Source organism: Mauremys mutica, chromosome 8, assembly GCF_020497125.1.
Source record: "Mauremys mutica isolate MM-2020 ecotype Southern chromosome 8, ASM2049712v1, whole genome shotgun sequence".
Lineage (NCBI taxonomy): Eukaryota > Metazoa > Chordata > Testudines > Geoemydidae > Mauremys > Mauremys mutica.
In genome coordinates, this window is record NC_059079.1 from 13,794,223 (window position 1) to 13,811,424 (window position 17,202).

Genomic DNA, 17,202 nt, shown 5'->3' on the forward strand with positions numbered 1-17,202 from the left:
ACTATGACATAGGGAAAGGTAGGAGAGGAGGTCCTGGAGGACAAATTTAGGCTGCTAGGAAAGAGATTAAAGTCCAGGACTTCCATGATAGCATTCTTTAAAATGCTTCCAGTTCCACACACAGGGCCAGTTAGACAGTCAGAACTGCAGGGTCTCAATGTGTGGATGAGAAGATGGTGTTCGGAGTTGGGATTTATTAGGAACCGAGGAAACTTTTGGGGAAGGAGGAGGAGCCTATACAGGAAGGATGGGCTTCACCTAAATCAAAACAGAACCAGATTACGGTCATGTAAATGTAAAATTCATAGAGGAGTTTTAAAACTAATGGCTGAGGGAAAGCTGACAGATGCGTAGGACCACATGGTTCAGACAGACATCCCTTAGAGGTGGATTCATTAAAGGGGATTCTCTATAGCCTAGTAAAAGAGGAGAGGACAGAAGTTGATAAAGTACAGATAGGGTCTTAGAAGCTGCCCCAAAACCTATGGACTCAGTAGCGTCCAAGACCTTACCCACTCCATTCCCAAGAACTCAGTTCAACTTCAAAACATGTCACTGAAATTCTGTCATTGGCATACAATTAAACTACACTGGAGTTGATCAGGCTGAAGCACAGGGGATGGGTACAGGGCATACCAAATATTCAAAGATACACAGCAAACCTCTTCCTTTATAAACATTTATGGATTGGCTTGGTCACTGTGCTCTGTACAAGTACGACTTATTTCCCCTCCCCCCGCCCCTTCTTATGTTCCAGGCCTATTTTCCCATTGTAAACGGTTCCCCAAGTGTTCCCCCTTATCTTAGTACAGACATTCTGTTTCTAGCTTACCAATTCATTTACCTCTCTAAATCTATCTGCCAAGAAATGAGGCCTCAGCCACATCCAATTACTCATGTCAAGCCAGGCCTATAGTTGGGACTGAAAAGAAACCAGTCAAATGAAAAAGAATCCCATTCAATTACACCACATGAAGGGAGACAACTAAATATTGACCAGTTTTATAAGTGCTTGCATACAAATGCCTGAAGTCTAAATATCAAGATAGGGAACTTGAGTACCTGGTATTAAGTGAGGATATTGATGTAATAGGCATCACAGAAACTTGATGGAACAATGATAATCAGTGATACACAGTAATACCAGGCTACAAAATATATGGAAATGGCAGAGTAGGTTGGAGAGTGGCCCTATATGTGAAAGAAAGCAGTCAAATATAGTGTACATCTTAAATGAATCCAACTGTACCACAGACTCTGTATGGTTAGAAACTCCATGCTTGAACAAGAGGATAGCGGTAGGAATATACACTTCCAGCCACCTGACCAGGACAGGGATTTTGAAATGCTCAGGGAAATAAGAAGGGTTTTCTGTAGCCTAACAGGGGATTTCAACTATCCCAATATTGAGTCAACATGGCTTTTGTAAAGGGAAATCTTGCCTCACCAACCTATTAGAATTCTTTAAGGGTGTCAAAAATGTGGATCAGGGTGATCTAGTGTACTTGGACTTTCAGAAAGCTTTTGACAAGGTCCCTGACCAAAGGTGCATAAGCAGTCACAGGATAAGAGGGAAGGTCTTCTCATGGATCAGTAACTGGTTAAAAGATAGGAAACAAAGGGTATCAATGAACAGTTTTCACAGTCAGGAGAGGTAAATAGCAACGTTCCACAAGGATCTGAATGAAACTAATGCTGTTCAACATTCATAAACAATCTGGAAAAAAGGGGGTAAACAGTGAGGTGTCAAAATCTGCAGACAACACAAAATTACTCAAGCTAGTTAAGTCCAAAGCAGACAGCAAAGAGTTACAGAGGGATCTCACTAAACTGGGTAACAAAATGGTAGATAAAATTCAATGTTGATGAGTGCAGAGTAATGCATGTTGGAAAACATAATCCCAACTATACATACAAAATGATGGGGTCTAAATTTGCTGTTTCCATTCAAGAAAGAGCTTGGAGTCATCATGGATAGTCCTCTGAACTGCTCAATGTGCAGCAGCAGTCAAAAAAAGCTAACAACGTTAGGAACCATTAGGAAAGGATAGATAATAAAGAAAGTATCCTGCTGGCTCTATATAAATCCATGGTACGCCCACACCTTAAATACTTCATGTAGTTCTGGTTGCCCCATTTCAAAAAAGATATTTAGAAAAGGAAAAAGTCAGAGAAGGGCAACAAAAATCATGAGGGGTATGGAACAGCTTCCATATGAGGAGAGATTAAAATGACAGGGACTATGCAGCTTGGAAAAGAGATGAGTAAGGGGGAAAATATGATAGAGGTCTATAAAACTCATGAATGGTGTGGATAAAATGAAGGAGGAAGGTGTTATTTACCTATTCATACAACACAAAAAACTCTGGGTTACCCAATGAAATTAATAGGCAGCAGGTTTAAAACCATACATAAGGAAGTACTTCTTTCCATAAGGCATAACCAACCTGTAGAACTCATTACCAATATATTTAAGTTTATTTTGGTTCTGAATATGAACCAAGGAAAAAAATTCACAACAGAAATTCTGAAAAATTTCATTTTCATTCAGATTAATATTAAATTCTTTTTATGTCTAAAAAATCTGACTCCCTTGCCATCCAAAGTTTTGTTAAAAAAAAAAAAAACCACAACAAATAAATTAAAAAAAAACCAAACCCCACAACAACATACCATCGCCCTGTTCTCACAAAACAGCTCGAGTTAGGGTAAGTATACGCTTGCAGTAGCATGCGGAGTACAAATGCTACATGCCCAGATAGCCTGGGTATAAATAGCGGAGTATATGGTAATGCACGTCTTAGGTGAGTAGAGTGCCCTATATACCTCAGCCCCGGGATACATACCCTACACAACTCTCTACACACCCAAGCAGTGCCTCCCACATCTACACTGCTTTAGATAAAATAAAAAAATAAATAAATAAAAAAAGCAGTAGTGCAGTATCCCACAACCTCCCAACTATTGGTGCCTTTTTCCACTGCAGTGAAAGGCTCTGGCAGTGAGGAAAGGCTCTTGTGGCAGAGAAGCACGGGGAAAGTCTCTGGCAGCTCCCTTAGGGGCCTTTCCCTGCTGCCCCCCACCCCAAGCTTTTCACTGTCCTGTTTGCCACACACACCAGTGAGCGTGGACACAGACTGCTTTCCAAGGCAGCGCGTAGCTCATGGTGGTGTGTAGTGTAAACAAGGCCTTCAACGAAACTGCATTTTCTGACAGAAAACTTAAAAACAAAAGGTGTCAGAGGGGTAGTTGCATTAGTCTGTATCAGCAAAAAGAATGAGGAGTCTTTGTGGCACCTTAGAGAGAGACATTTATTTGAGCATAAGCTTTCGAGAACATGAAAAAATGGATGTTGCCATACCAACTATAACAAGACTAATCAATTAAGGTGGGCTATTATATATACATTGGCCAAACCAGACAGCAAAAGAATAAATGGACACAAATCAGACGTCAAGAATTATAACATCCAAAAATCAGTCGGAGAACACTTCAGCCTCCCTGGTCACTTAATTACAGACCTAAAAGTCGCAATTCTCCAAAAACTTCAAAAACAGACTCCAGTGAGAAACTGCAGAATTGGAATTAATTTGCAAACTGGACACCATTAAATTAGGCTTGAATAAAGACTGGGAACGGATGGGTCATTACACAAAGTAAAAACTATTTCCCCATGCTTTCCCCCCCCCTTACTGTTACCCCCCCACCTTCTTCTCAACTGTTGGAAATGGGCCATCCTGATTATCACTACAAAAGTTTTTTTGTTGTTTTTTGTTTTCCTCCTGCCGATAAATAGCCAACCTTAATTGATTACGCTCATTATAGTTGGTATGGCAACACCCATTTTTTCATGTTGGGTGTGTGTGTGTCTGTGTGATTTTTATATATCTATCTTCCTACTGTATTTTCCACTGCATGATCTGATGAAGTGGGTTTTAGCCCACGAAAGCTTATGCTCAAATAAATTTGTTAGTCTCTAAGGTCCCACAAGTACTCCTCGTTCTTTTTAAAATTAAAAGAGTTTTCAACCAGCTCTGCTAAAAACTAAGACAAAATCTCTTACCGGTTTCATTTCTTCTGCTGACATGTGGAGCTGACTGCCGGAAGGCACTGAGATTCACTTTTGGGGGCCTCAGAGGTTTCTTTGGAGGGGAACCAAGAGATTCAACTGAAGGAAGTGGTTTAACTTTTGGAGGTTTGCTATCCTTGACATCAAGTTGTCTTTCTGTGCCAGCATGATGGAGGAAGGGTTCTGATGCTGTTTGTTGCAAGAGCCACAAGGAGAAAGTCAGTTATTACTTCTCATTTCATGTAAAAATTCACGTAGGACTGCTTGCATAAATTGGCAAAAAACTGGTAAGAATGTCGAACAGTTTCCTTCCCAGCTAAAATTTGCCTATTCTAATTTTATACATAGACACTTATTCAGCATGGGGCCTGATTTTTCAGTGGTGTTACAGAATGAGAAATAGTAAGTAAGTAGTAAGAAAGAAGGCGGCTCTTTTTCTGTTTCTTCAGATTGTTATACAATTGGCCACATTTGAGCGTGATCTTTTTCTTGATTTGTTGTAAAAAAATTTAATTTTTGGTGCCAATAGGTTTTTCATTTTCTAGACTTTAGCAGTATAACTCTCTTAAATATGCAGCTCCAGTAAGGTAGCTTTCCAGAGTAAACAATTATTTCATAGAATCATAGAACTGGAAGGGAACTCGAGAGGGCATCTAATCCAATCCCCTGCAGTCAAAGCAGGACTAAGGATTTAATCTTTTCAATATTTTGGCACTAAATCTGAAGCTGATAAAATGAACTTGCTGCTTAATACTTCCTTGGTAGCACATTTCTAGAAGAAATACCAAAGGAGCAAGCCCATTCTTAGTTTGGACCTGAACTTCCCAAAGTTGGGGGAAATCGTACAGATCTGAGGATTCAAACCAGGTCCATTTTTACTCAAAAGTTATCTTTAGAGAAAATAAATCCCTTAATTTTTTGCAGAGCATATGAAACATGAATACCATGGCATAAGAATCCAGTCTGTCCAATGTTCTTCCTCCTTAACCCTGTTTCTAGAACTTGAATTTACCTCCCACCTAGTCCTCTCCCCCCTCCTCCCCCCCAGCAGTAGGAAAAGACCTAGCTAGCCAGTTACTTACCTTCCTTTCTTTTCCTACCTAAAGTAATTGTCAGTTTTGTGCACCCCTACATATCAGATCTTGCTATGCCGGAGCACCACTAGAAGAGAGTTCTCTCTGGAAGCCCCCTGCTCAATTTTGCAGCGTGTAGGTACCCATCCCAACTGATCCTATATGCTCTCTCTTTTGGATCTGCATTAAAGTTCTCATAGCTGAGCCTCAAAAACTGGCAGAGTGCCATATAAATACCATGTAACAATGTTGAGAGGATGGATTTACCTTTCAGATACTGAGAGGTCTCACTTGGCTTGTGTGGATCATAAGCAAGCTGAGAGAATCCAGTCGTCTTAGGGCTTTGCTCAGTGCTCTTGTGACCTCTGGATGGATGGGGAGGTGATGAAGTCTGGGGCGGTATAGGCGTTCTGCTAGCTGGGAGAGATTTCTTTTGGGTAGAGAAATCCAGTACTTGCACCTTCCCAGCACTTCTCATTTTGTTGCTCTCTGCTCCGAGGGTAGTGTTCAGAACTCGTGGCTGAGCAGAATGATTCCCACTTATACACTGTGGTGGTGGGAGCACTGCAGACTTTCTGTCATTCTGAGCGGAAGCACTTTCCCAGATCTGCAGAGTATGATGGAAGGAGTTTAACAGTTCTTCCTCCGAATTTGCATTAACAGATGCCTGCTGATAAATGCAAGAAGTTGGAGGGGGTTTCTGTGAATCCCCTCTAGGAGCTGCATCTCCACAAAAGGCTCCCTCCAACGCTTTATTCTTTGGCTCTTCATTCTTCTCTGCTCGATACAAGTTGCCATTCTTGACTCTAGGCAATACAAAAGGTTTGGATTGCATTAGCTCTGAGCTATGCACAGCAGAACAAAATTGTTCTCTCTTTTGTTCTGACACCAGCACTTTCCCTTGGTTCAGGATTCTGGGACTGGACACACCCTTAGTGTCAGAGCTTGGTAGGTGTAAACTTTCTGCAGGAGGCTTCTTGAGTGGTTGTGGCACAGTATTTGAAAAATTGGTATCATTTTGAAATTTTGCTCGGAGTGCTCTGAAGTCACTTATGCCTTCCTAAAGGAGGGGGAAAAGCAGGAGAAAGGTTATCGGCATTCTCCAAAGAGGCATTGGTTCATACGGTGGAAAAGTGGTTTAAAATTTAATGGCATGTTTACAAAACATTAAGTGAATTGCCAAAGGGTGCAGATACCATACCCTCACCCAAAACTAAACAGAAGACCAATATTAAGTCTCATGTGTTTAAATTTAGACAAGCTACTTCAGCATAAACCCTTTCCCCCCCTACACAGTCTCCAAAGGAGTAAGCAACAACAGTGACTTGCAGATACAGAGACAAAGTGGGTGAGGTAATATATCTTTTATTGGACCAACTTCTGTTGGAGAGAGACAAGCTTTTGCCAAACAAGGAGACTCCACCAGAGAAGATGATCAAATCATGGAACAGGCCACCTAAATACCCCAGGAGAACTTGCTTCAGTACAGAAATAAAATCCCTTCTGACCACACACTTCGTTGTCACCTGTTACCTCACACTGGAATCCATGTGGGGTGTCAAACAACTACAACCCATACTCAATGTGGACCCCATCCTCAACCTCCACTTCTGGCCTCAAACAACCCCACAACCTCTCCACGATTACAATCAGTAGCAAGTTCCCCACAACACAGCAACTCAAAGTGGCACCAGAACCTGCTGGAACAATACTGCTACAACGATCAACACCTTTCAAGAGCCACGGATCCTACACATGCCTATCAAAACACAGGGTGTACCTCATCCCATGCCCTACCTAAACTTAATGCCCCACCAACTATGTGGGTGAAATGAGACAATCACTACTCTTAAATGAGCTCACACAGGAAAGACCACTCTATCACCAGTGGATGAATGCTTTCTGCAAAGCAATCTGACCTATCAGTCCTCACCCTCAAAAGGAAACCTGCACAACACTTTCAAAAGACGAGCCTGGAAGCTTAAATTCATTACTCTGCTAAACACTAAAAATCATGGACTGAATAGAAATACTGCTGTAATATGCCACAAATCCAATCTGTAACCCACTAACCTGCTCTTTTTGCAGAGGTGTCAACAGGCGACTCTACCTACAACAGTCCCTTACAATATGTGCTAACTACTTATTCTAAACTCTCTGTTCCAGCTTGCATTTTGCTGTGATGCTGGCAGTACCTTTCCCAGACCTGGGGAAGAGCTGTGTGTGGCTGGAAAGCGAATGTCTCTCTCACCAATAGAAATTGGTCCAGTAAATGATATTACTTCACCCACCTTGTCTCTCTTATCCTGGGATCGACACAGCTACAGGTACACTGGATAGTGACCTGCATAGGCACAGGTTGGAAAATAGTTGCTTGGTTACACTCATTACGATCCTACAAGGCACTGAACACACCAATATTCCATTAAAGACAATGGCATCAGAAGATACTCAAACCACACAGGATCAGGGCCTAGGTGAGAGACAAGGGTTTAGGAGACAAGGGGTTTAATGAAGGAGGTGGAGATAAGAACTGGGATTCAGTGACCCCTTTGAAAGGAGAGTCCTAGAGGGAGTTCTGAGACAGATGGACATACTGTTACCAGAGAGGCATAGTTATTTTGGTGCAGCTGCTGCTTTGTTATTTCTTCAAATCAAGAGCAAGTTTCATTTACACACATCTGTGAGGATGTATTTTTGGTAACAAGGCAGCTGCATACACTGAATGGGAGTAGGGGAAACAATAAGGGTGTCTCCTCAGCTGGTGTAAATTGGTTATAGAGCCATTGATTTCACTTGAACTGCCCCTAAATGAAGAGTGACTCATAACTAGTTCCAGGACTCATAAGCTAGTACTTTTCAAGTGCTAAATTGTTTCAATACCTCTCCCCTGCCTCCTTTGTTATAAGTGCTGGAAATGATACAAGCTAACTGACATTAAAACTATTTTATTTAAGGACATGAAACACAGTCATGTGTGCCTGCTGCTGCCCAGAGCACCTAATACCCTGTCCACCCGTAGACTAGCTTTCTAGTGTCGCCTTCTCAGAAAAGGAATTACAAGAACAACCCTATCCATCAAGGTCCTCTGTATTGTTAAACAAATCTTGCATCCCTCACACATGACTGGTCCTATTGACCTCAGTGGAACTTCATACATGAATAATACTTTGAGGCCAAATTGTATCATCTTAGAATAAGTGGTAATTCACTCATTCTTTTATCTCATGTCAGTGCAGTATGGAACTTGTATCAGATTTCCAACACATTCCTTGATCCTCAAATTTATAATCACCACTATTCATTCAGCGTGCCAGATAAACACATAAAATGGGGTAGGAAAGACAAATTATCCAGGCAGGAGAATATATTGTCAGTAAAAGTCATTTTTCTACATTTGCCTGAAAGATTAGCATTTTTTAAAACAACTTGTTTAAATTTAATTTTTAAAGGTGTGGGCAAAGTTTAGTGAACTTTGTAGGTTTGTCCCATTTTATCCCAGGCATTTTGCTGTCCCATGATGAAAAATAAGGAGTCTGTGATATTTATCTGCAATACACTTTTTGAATTCTGTCCTGAGCAAAACTAAAGAGAGCCGACATCAAATTTATGAGCTACTCAAGTCCTTGGACTGCTCTATAAAACTTGTTATATGCCATGATTATATTAGGTGTGCCAGGTTAACTATTTAATTCAATGCAAAGAATTGTGATACTTCACGAGAACCCGTCTAATGAGGAAATTGGAAAAAATAATTTAAGGACAGAACTTCCTTCTTCGGGGTGGGGAAGAAGTGCTTAGACCCGTAACGTTAAGGCAGAAGAGATGAAGAGCATACTGAGGTTTTACTGAATTTTATTTAAATTGCACAATTTATTAAACACTGACAATTTCTCTTGAATAACACCTTTCAGTAACATTACTACTTTCACATGACAGTGTACGATGTAAAGAACCTACCCCGTGGAGGAGAGTGAATTGCTTCTATTATATTTCATATTTGGGGCCAGCGATGTGATGCACTATAAAAAACCTGGCTAGTCTAATACAGAGTTTAAAGGGAATGGAGATTTCCAGAAGGTGAATCAGTTTTCTTTCTCTCTATCCAAGTCACCACAGAGAGCCATGACTACACCAAACAGACAATGGGACAAAATAAGGTACTATTGTTTCTATTGCAGGGGCACCAAGCAGCTGTGTATACTGAAGCTACACCTGAGGACTTAACACTGTTTATAGCTAAGTAAATGCATTTCAGGTGTTTAATGGTATCAACGAGAAACTGGGTAATACAAGAGACATACGCAACTGTACATGAGGAAACAAGTAGTTTTGTGCTTATAACCACAATCAGCATGTTAGACAAGACTTGTCTTCTTTGGTACCGTGTACATAGTTCATTAAACCCACACCTGTTTGTTAACCATCTAATGGCAAAATGGGATGACAAGAGTTAACGGTTCTGTCTTCTGTTCTGTGTCCTTCCTCTCCCCATTCTTGCCTTAATTAAAAAGGATGTGAACACAAATCCCTCTTTCCCTCAGGTTATTTCTCTTGACTTGAAATAGCAACTATAATTCACTTTGCTTAATTAATTGGCAGATTCTCTAGTTTTGCCCTGGCTTCTTTAAGTGTCTGTGCTACTATTTTTCCACTTTGCAAACAAGGCATCTAGGAATGAAGAGTGGTTTTTAAGTGCAGATGTTGTTAAAGCTTTATAATATGTCTATGCTAACTGCAGCCATAGTTCTTTAGACTAGGGAACTCTCCAATTCTCCCACACACACTTCTTGAAAAGGAAACACATTCACATTGTTTCATGGACATACAAAGTGTAGAAAATGCCAACCATCTGAATCTAACACAGACCTAAGAAAGGCACTCTTGGCACTACCATATGTACTAGAGATGGGCAAATAATTCATGATACCATATTTGCTGAGCTTATGCCTATTTATGAAAAATTATAACACTTGAACAGATCTAACAGATTCCATGCAGTAGGGTGCCTATTATGGAAAGACCACCAAGTGTTAATGAGGACATTGTAGAAGCCCACACTTAATAGTGGAGATAAAGAGAGGGGAGGGGAGGCTCTCCTTTAAAAAAAGGCCCATCTCAAGCACATGCTAGCTAGGCAAATCCTAGAGAGGTCAGTTTCACAATAAAATCCATGGTGGCCCTCCACCCTTACCAACCTACCAGGTTTCTTGAGGTTCTTCCCAATGTAGGGTCACTGCTTCCCCAAATCCCCATGAATTTCTGGAGGAGAAATAGGAAATAGCCTGAAGCACACCCTAAGATAGCAACCAAAGCACACAATGTGGTAGGAAAGGAAAACAGCACAGGCTGAGAGTAACCTGTAAAGGTTAGCATGGTACTATTGTGATAACTACAGATTTACTCTAATTGTGAGTTCAATTGTAAAAAGTGAGTGTAATTTCATAAGATGTCACAATAAACAACAAATGCTGGTGGAAAGAGTTGCAGAAGGCAGACAGAAAGAATCAGTCCAAACAAAGAGGACTGCGTTAAGATCATGCTAGGTAAATAAGAAGAGCATGGAACTAAAAATGGTGAACCAGAACTGATGTGTTGGAAACTAGATCTGATTAGTGGACAAAATAATGGCAGGAGATTCCACCCATCACTCCCTTTTGGGGGTCCTTAAGGAAAGACTTTGTGGGGGAGAAACTTGGCTACTGGAGTGAGCTTCACCATTATTGCTGCTGCCATGCCTATCCCCCCACAGAGCTCCAAGCCTTCTTCACCCTAATCTTGAGATGTCCTGATCAAATCGGGCCAGAGAGGAAGTCATTTGACATACCTCACCACTTGAGTTGTGAGACTGTATCTTTCTTCCCCTCCACCCCGTGTCCTTTTCCTTTCTCACCTTATTTCTTCTCTTTTCTCTCTTTCCTTCTGCTTAATATGAGTCTGGCTTAGCCTGACAAGACAGTATTTTTTGCAACACTGTTGTAAGCTTGTGACCAGAAAGAGGCAACAGCAATGCCCTAAACAGCCCAATCCTCTTATAAGTTAACCAGGTCTCAGAGTGACCGATAAGGCCACATGCCAGGCCTATGTTTCACCAGCAGCGAGGTTGCAAGCTGTGTTTTCTACCTTTGCTGTTGTTTTCTCTCCCCTCTCGTATGTGTCATTTTTTGTCTTCTAGGATACAGGATTAGACTTGCAACAGCAGCATCTCCAGCCCATCTCAGCTAACTTCTCTTTTCCTCACAAGGACAGTTATTACCGTCTTTCACACCAAAGAGACCATCAGACAAAGGCTACTTTCCTTCTAAAAACAGAAACTCTCCAGTGTAAAGGCAAGGGAACAAGAGATGTTGTTAAAATGAAAGCCTTACTTAATATCTTCATTTCAAATGCTTTCACTGTTTTTCCTTCTTTTCTTCATCCTTAATAAAAAGGTTAAAGCAGGGGTCGACAACTTTCGGCACGTGGCCCATCAGGGTAATACACTGGTGGGCCGCAAGACATTTTGTTTACATTGACCGTCCACAGGCACGGCCCCCTGCAGCTCCTAGTGACCACGTTTCACCATTCCCAGCCAATGGGAGCTGCAGGAAACAGCGGCCAGCACATCCCTGAGGCCCGGGCCACTTCCCACAGCTCCATTGGCCAGGAACGGCGAACCGCAGCCACTGGGAGCTGCGAGGGGGCTGTGCCTGCCGATGGTCAACGTAAACAAAACGCCTCATGGCCCATGAGCAGATTACCCTGACGGGCTGCAGGCTGAAGGTTGCCGACCCCTGGGTTAAAGAGATTTTTAATGGTGTTTGTCATGGTACTAAGCAGGTTGAGGTCACTGTACACCAAACCAGAACCTTCTTTCAAACTGTTTAATGTTGCTCTTTAACTAGGTTATGTTAACATCTTTGGCCGATATATTAATTTAAATGGCATTTAACAGTCTCAGGACTCCCTGGGAATCAAGCATTCACAGAGTTAGGGAGCTTCAATTCCAGGCATCAGAGGAGCTTAGCAGTAAACCCACCCACCCCCAATCTGCTACTTGACAATATAAAAACTGCTGCAGGGGTAGAGGATGTATTTTCCTTCTCAGTTGCCTGTTCTGGGTGGGGATAGGTCTTTTCCTAGGACTTCCAAGAGCCACAGGAGATTTTGTAGGAGTGGTACAGGCCTGTCTCCAAAAGATACGAGATGTGAGACGGGTCTCCAGGAGCACCAGGTGCCCAAACAGGGTAAAGGGTACTGGACTTCCAGGGAATGTTGGGTGGAGAAAGGAGTAGAATTGAGGTGTCCTGGTAGGATTCACAGGCCTTTTAGCTGTGTAAACATCCTCCTGTCAGAATCAGGAGGACTTCAAACCTGACTGATCTGAGTGGGTCCAATACTCAATGCAAACCCTTTGCACAGATTCAGCCTGTGTGACAACAGTCAGTCACACTCAGATGGCCCATGTGGCTAACCTCAGTGCTAAGCATGGTGCAGCCTTAAAACAAAGCAGCACCTCAATCCGTAAGTACATTTCTCAGCGCAAGCTAGCAGTCCCTATATACCAAGTCTCTGTGTCAGCCCTCTGAGAGCAGATGAAAGGCCTCAAGGCTGTGGTCAGAAGCAGCTAGCTATAAATTAGAGCCAGTCAAGCAATGAAAGAGAATTCACTAAGTTATTATATTTAAAAGATTGCCAGAAACTTGCAGGAAGTAGTCAGTGAATTATTTGTCCTGCTGTAGTCAGAATATGCTTAGCAAGTACAGCACCAAAAACAAAAAAACAAAAAAAACCCAACTTGAAAGCTACTGATGTTTTACAGCCAAAGAACAGTTAGTTTATGGAGGGGTTGGAGAAGGGAGATAAAAGTTAAACTGACTTCCCCCTTGCAAATAAATTGCTATTCCAATATAAATATCTCCCAATTAAAAAAAAAGAAAGAAAGCAAAACAGAGGATCTGTCTTAGAAAGAAGACCAGCTGGGAGTTTTGGTGCTGGTAATAGTGTCTAGTTAGGACCAGTCTATACATGTGTAGGATATTTGGCAATTTAATATTTTGGTATAAAAAAGCATAACCCCACTCAGAGAGTACACATGATAGATTTGAGGGGAAGAACTGCAATCCCCCTTTGTGAAAGTTATTGGTTGGTGAAGTCTGAACAGAAAACAGATCAAAGGTGCTTGTCTTGTTGAACACTGAATCCCAACTGCACTTTGACTCTGCATGACACACTCAGCACGGCTAGCTGAAGACTTGCCACATACTTCCCGGACTGCTCTATTTCACCATAAAATGTGCTCAGGGTGCATCACTTGTTAATTAGCTACCTAGATTTTTCCTGCAAATCTACCCATGCTTAGGAGCAAATGGAGGAGGAGGAGCTCAGTACAGGCTGATATCCGAGCTAGGAGAAACAGGAAGAGTTAATGGAGAACACAACACCCCCAGCTGAAGTTTCTTCCCCAACCCCTTAAGTGACATTTTTTTCCACCATAGGAGCAGGACAAGAGACCCCAGCTAACCAGAAAAAAACAGAGAGCAGACAGGCTGTCTGGGATGTTCTCCTCAGGCAATGCTCAGAAGTCAAAGTTATTTCCACACCTGTTACCTGTTCACTAAGACAATTGCCTGAAACTACAAAGCCAAGCAAGAAAGTCAAACAGCAAACATGTCACAGGAGACAGGGGAATATCATTAGCCCTAGCATTACAAAGCCAAAAGGCAGCAACAATATAACACTTACTACTTCCATGTCTTCTCAGCTGTCCAACACCCACCCGAATAACTCAGCTTTGTAGCATATTTTACTCTCACTGTCTCCAGCCAGCGTTTACAGAGATTCACTTCCTCTCACCCCAGCAGCTGTTAGCAATTACACTGCAGAGAGCTGTAGGAGTAAAAGCCCAGGGAAGGTGGGGCATGCATAGTACACCTGAGCACTAGTCCTGCAGCACTCAGACCTGGCTCCTCCCTGTCCAGTCCCTCAGAGGGGTGGAGTGCAGAATATCTTCACCTGGAGACAGCCCTGCATCACTCAGATGGACCACCCTGTTCAGAACTTCTAAGGACAATGGCTGGGTATTGTCATCAGGGCATGGCAGCACAGGGTCACACCTGGGGCAGTGTAAATTGTATAGCTGTCTATGGCACCTCAGGATCTTCCACAGCCTCAGATTCTGAAGTGGCAAGAAGCAACCCAGGAATCAGCACTACAGCTGGGCAACTTGAGCTCTGCAGTAGAGCCATTCACTATGCAACCTTTTGTCTGCCAAATTGAGAAAGCTTATGTGAGGGGAGGGCAGGGCAGAGACTAGAGGGAGGGGGTTGAAGGCCAGTGGGAAGCGAAGGACAAGCATGTGGATTGCCTGGGGGCAGGAGTTATCAGTGGTGTATGAATGAGGTTCCAGGTGCAAAGAGCTTGTGTATGAGTTGAGGCAAGGCTAGAAATGGGTGTGCAGGGGGAAGGATGCAGAAGGAAGAGATGTGTTGGGAATGATCAGGAGTGGAGTTCAGGGGTTAGGTGGAAGGTTTCAGCTGGTGTATGGGAAGGACAAGACTGAGAGGTAAGAGGGTTCTGGAGGACTACCCTGATTGGGGAATGGGGGCAGGGGTGGGAAGGTCTACAAGTGAGCAGTAGAGAGTTGGGGGCAGGGTGAGTGACAGAACAAACTAAGTCTCAATAGGTGTCCATACTCCAAGGTGGATCCATTTTCAGATATAGGCTGGCTTGCCGCAATTCAGCGCAATTCAGCAGTTTCCTATCTTCTTGCTGCTGCTGCTAATGATTTGAAAAAAAAGCCAGCAACGTGCTCTGCTCTAAGAACCTGTAAACCCCTCCCCTGTGGAGCTAACAATCTAAATACTGTTACTGCATTTGCTGAAGGCCTCAGGTTATATCACTACAAACAGGCAGAGTGGTGCCAGAGGAGAGCACTATACCTTCTTATTGCATTTAATTCTGAACCTCAGCAGTGTTCTGTAAATCATTGCTGTGGCCTTTGCCAAAAACTCTTGTACTGTACAAGAAAGCCTTATGCTATTTTCTGAGGCATCATATTCTCCATGGGGTTCTCCCCCAGGAGATCTCTCCTCTCCCCCCTTGCCCCATGGATGAGCTGTGTAATGATGACTCATGGCAGTCAGGACAATTTCTGGGCTGCCATGTGGGGGGCCAGATTTTAGAAAAACTGAAAGCCTGCACCTCCAACTGGAGTCAACAAGAGGAGTTGCAGTTTCTCACACCTCTTGAAAAAATCAGGCCCCATATTTGACTTTTGGATCCCCAGGACTCATAAGAGCAGCCATGCTGGGTCAGACCAAAGGTCCATCTGGCCCAGTATCCTGTCTTCCAACAATGGCCAATGCCAGGTGCCCCAGAGGGAATGAACAGAACATGTAATCATCAAGTGATCCATCCCCTGTTGCCCATATTATCTTCCTGTCACCACCCTCCCCTGCTGCTGGCAGGCACAGATAGGAGGCATTCCTCTACGGCAGTGGTCCCCAACCTTTTCCTATGGCGGGAGCCAGAGGAAGGAGCACTGCAGCGGTGGAGCACCCGCCGAAATGCCACCGAATTTCGGCGGCGACGCCTCTCGATGACGCAACTTGTCGACGGCAAGGGTGTCATCGAGAGGCGTCGCTGCCGAAATTCGAGGGCGACGCCTCTCGATGATGTCACTTGTCGATGGCAAGTGGCATCATTGAGAGGCGTCCCGCTGAAATTCGGGGGTGACGCCTCTCAATGACATCACTTTGTTGGCGACAAAGTCGTCATCAAGAGGCGTCCCCGCCGAAATGTCGCTGAAATTCAGCAGCATTTCGGCAAGTGCTCTCCTGGGGGCCAGGACGCGGGCGCATTAAGATGCCCCCGCCCGCGGGCGCCGCATTGGGGACCCCTGCTCTAGGGGAAAACTTTCAGGTAAGACATACATGACATGTGGGTGGGGCATGGAAGAGCAAAAGGAGACCAGGGATTCACCACTACATGGATCTTCCTGTCCTTCCACCAGGGGTGTGTGCATGTAAGGGAGCCCCCTATGCTACTTCAGCCACTGGACTATAGCTGTCTCTGCAAATGCTGGTCATAGGCAGGAACCATCATCTTGCTTTCCCTACCTCTAGCCAGCACCTGGCTTGGCTATCGAACTCTGGATTTGGATTTTGATGAAGACAATTATAATGATAATTTGCATTTCTCTAGTGCCTCCTATTGAAGAATCTCAATGCACTTTACAAAGGTTCGTTAACATAGCTATTCAACACTTCTGCGAATGGTGAAACTAGGGCAGAGAGAAGTCAAGTGACTTGTCTAAGGTTACACAAGAAGTCTGTGGCCAAGCCAGGAGCAGACTTTAGCACGTGTGGCCCTCCATCTTGACAACAACATCAGCCTTCCTCTTTCCCTGCCTTTCTTCTGCTTGCTTTTCCTTTTTAAAAATGTATTTGTCAAGATTTTTGTTAACAAATATAACCATTATACAGAAGAAATAAAACCAAAATTATTTTAAAAGCATAGTGTAGACAACAGATGAAACAATTTTTCATAATCAGTGAACACCACAAAATAGCTAACCAAAGAAGTCCGACAAAGTCAAGCAAATGCAATGAGGATTCCCCCCGCCCCCCAAATTCTAAGAGTTTTTTTTTCCCTTTGTTAACTCTCCCGTCCTGGAGCTTTAAAATTCACTCTCTGATGGGAGATTTTCTGCCCTGCAAGGAACATTCTATTGAATTCCCGTAAAAAGACTTTCCCCAACAGATCCCGAAATGCTAAAGATTCCAGGACATTAACATTACTTAAATTATCCATCTGCCCTTTCTTTTGTCTCTTTCTGCGTATGTCTACACTGGAATCGTAGGTTTTACTGCGGTATGTGTAGACATATCCATGTATGGTCTGTACAAGCCCACTGGTATCCTGGGCCTCTACTCAAGTGGCTAGCCCATGCTAATAGGCAAGACAAAGAAGCCTCACAGGTAGATGAGATGTGGGGAGGGTTTTTCAAAATGGCTCTTCAGAGTGGAAGGTTGTTTTGTTCTTTATGTCATAAGATCACATACACTGAGTTAAGGGTAC

General features: G+C 43.1%; 1 protein-coding gene across 5 annotated transcripts in view; it reads right to left on the minus strand.

Annotated features, from left to right (window-relative positions):
* The window catches only part of FYB2 (FYN binding protein 2), a 65,375-nt gene that overhangs the window by 28,176 nt on the left and 19,997 nt on the right, over positions 1-17,202 (minus strand). For 2 of the 5 annotated variants that reach the window (XM_045028412.1, XM_045028415.1), the window contains exons 1-3: positions 13,867-14,016; positions 5,410-6,202; positions 4,064-4,258 (exon numbers count right to left, since the gene is read on the minus strand). In XM_045028412.1, coding sequence (XP_044884347.1) covers positions 4,064-4,258; positions 5,410-6,202; positions 13,867-13,875 — 997 coding nt within the window. In that variant the 5' untranslated portion in view covers positions 13,876-14,016. Of the gene's footprint in view, positions 1-4,063; positions 4,259-5,409; positions 6,203-7,433; positions 7,644-13,866; positions 14,017-17,202 lie in introns of those variants that run through there. The other 3 variants (XM_045028414.1, XM_045028411.1, XM_045028413.1) reach the window with 2 other exon arrangements.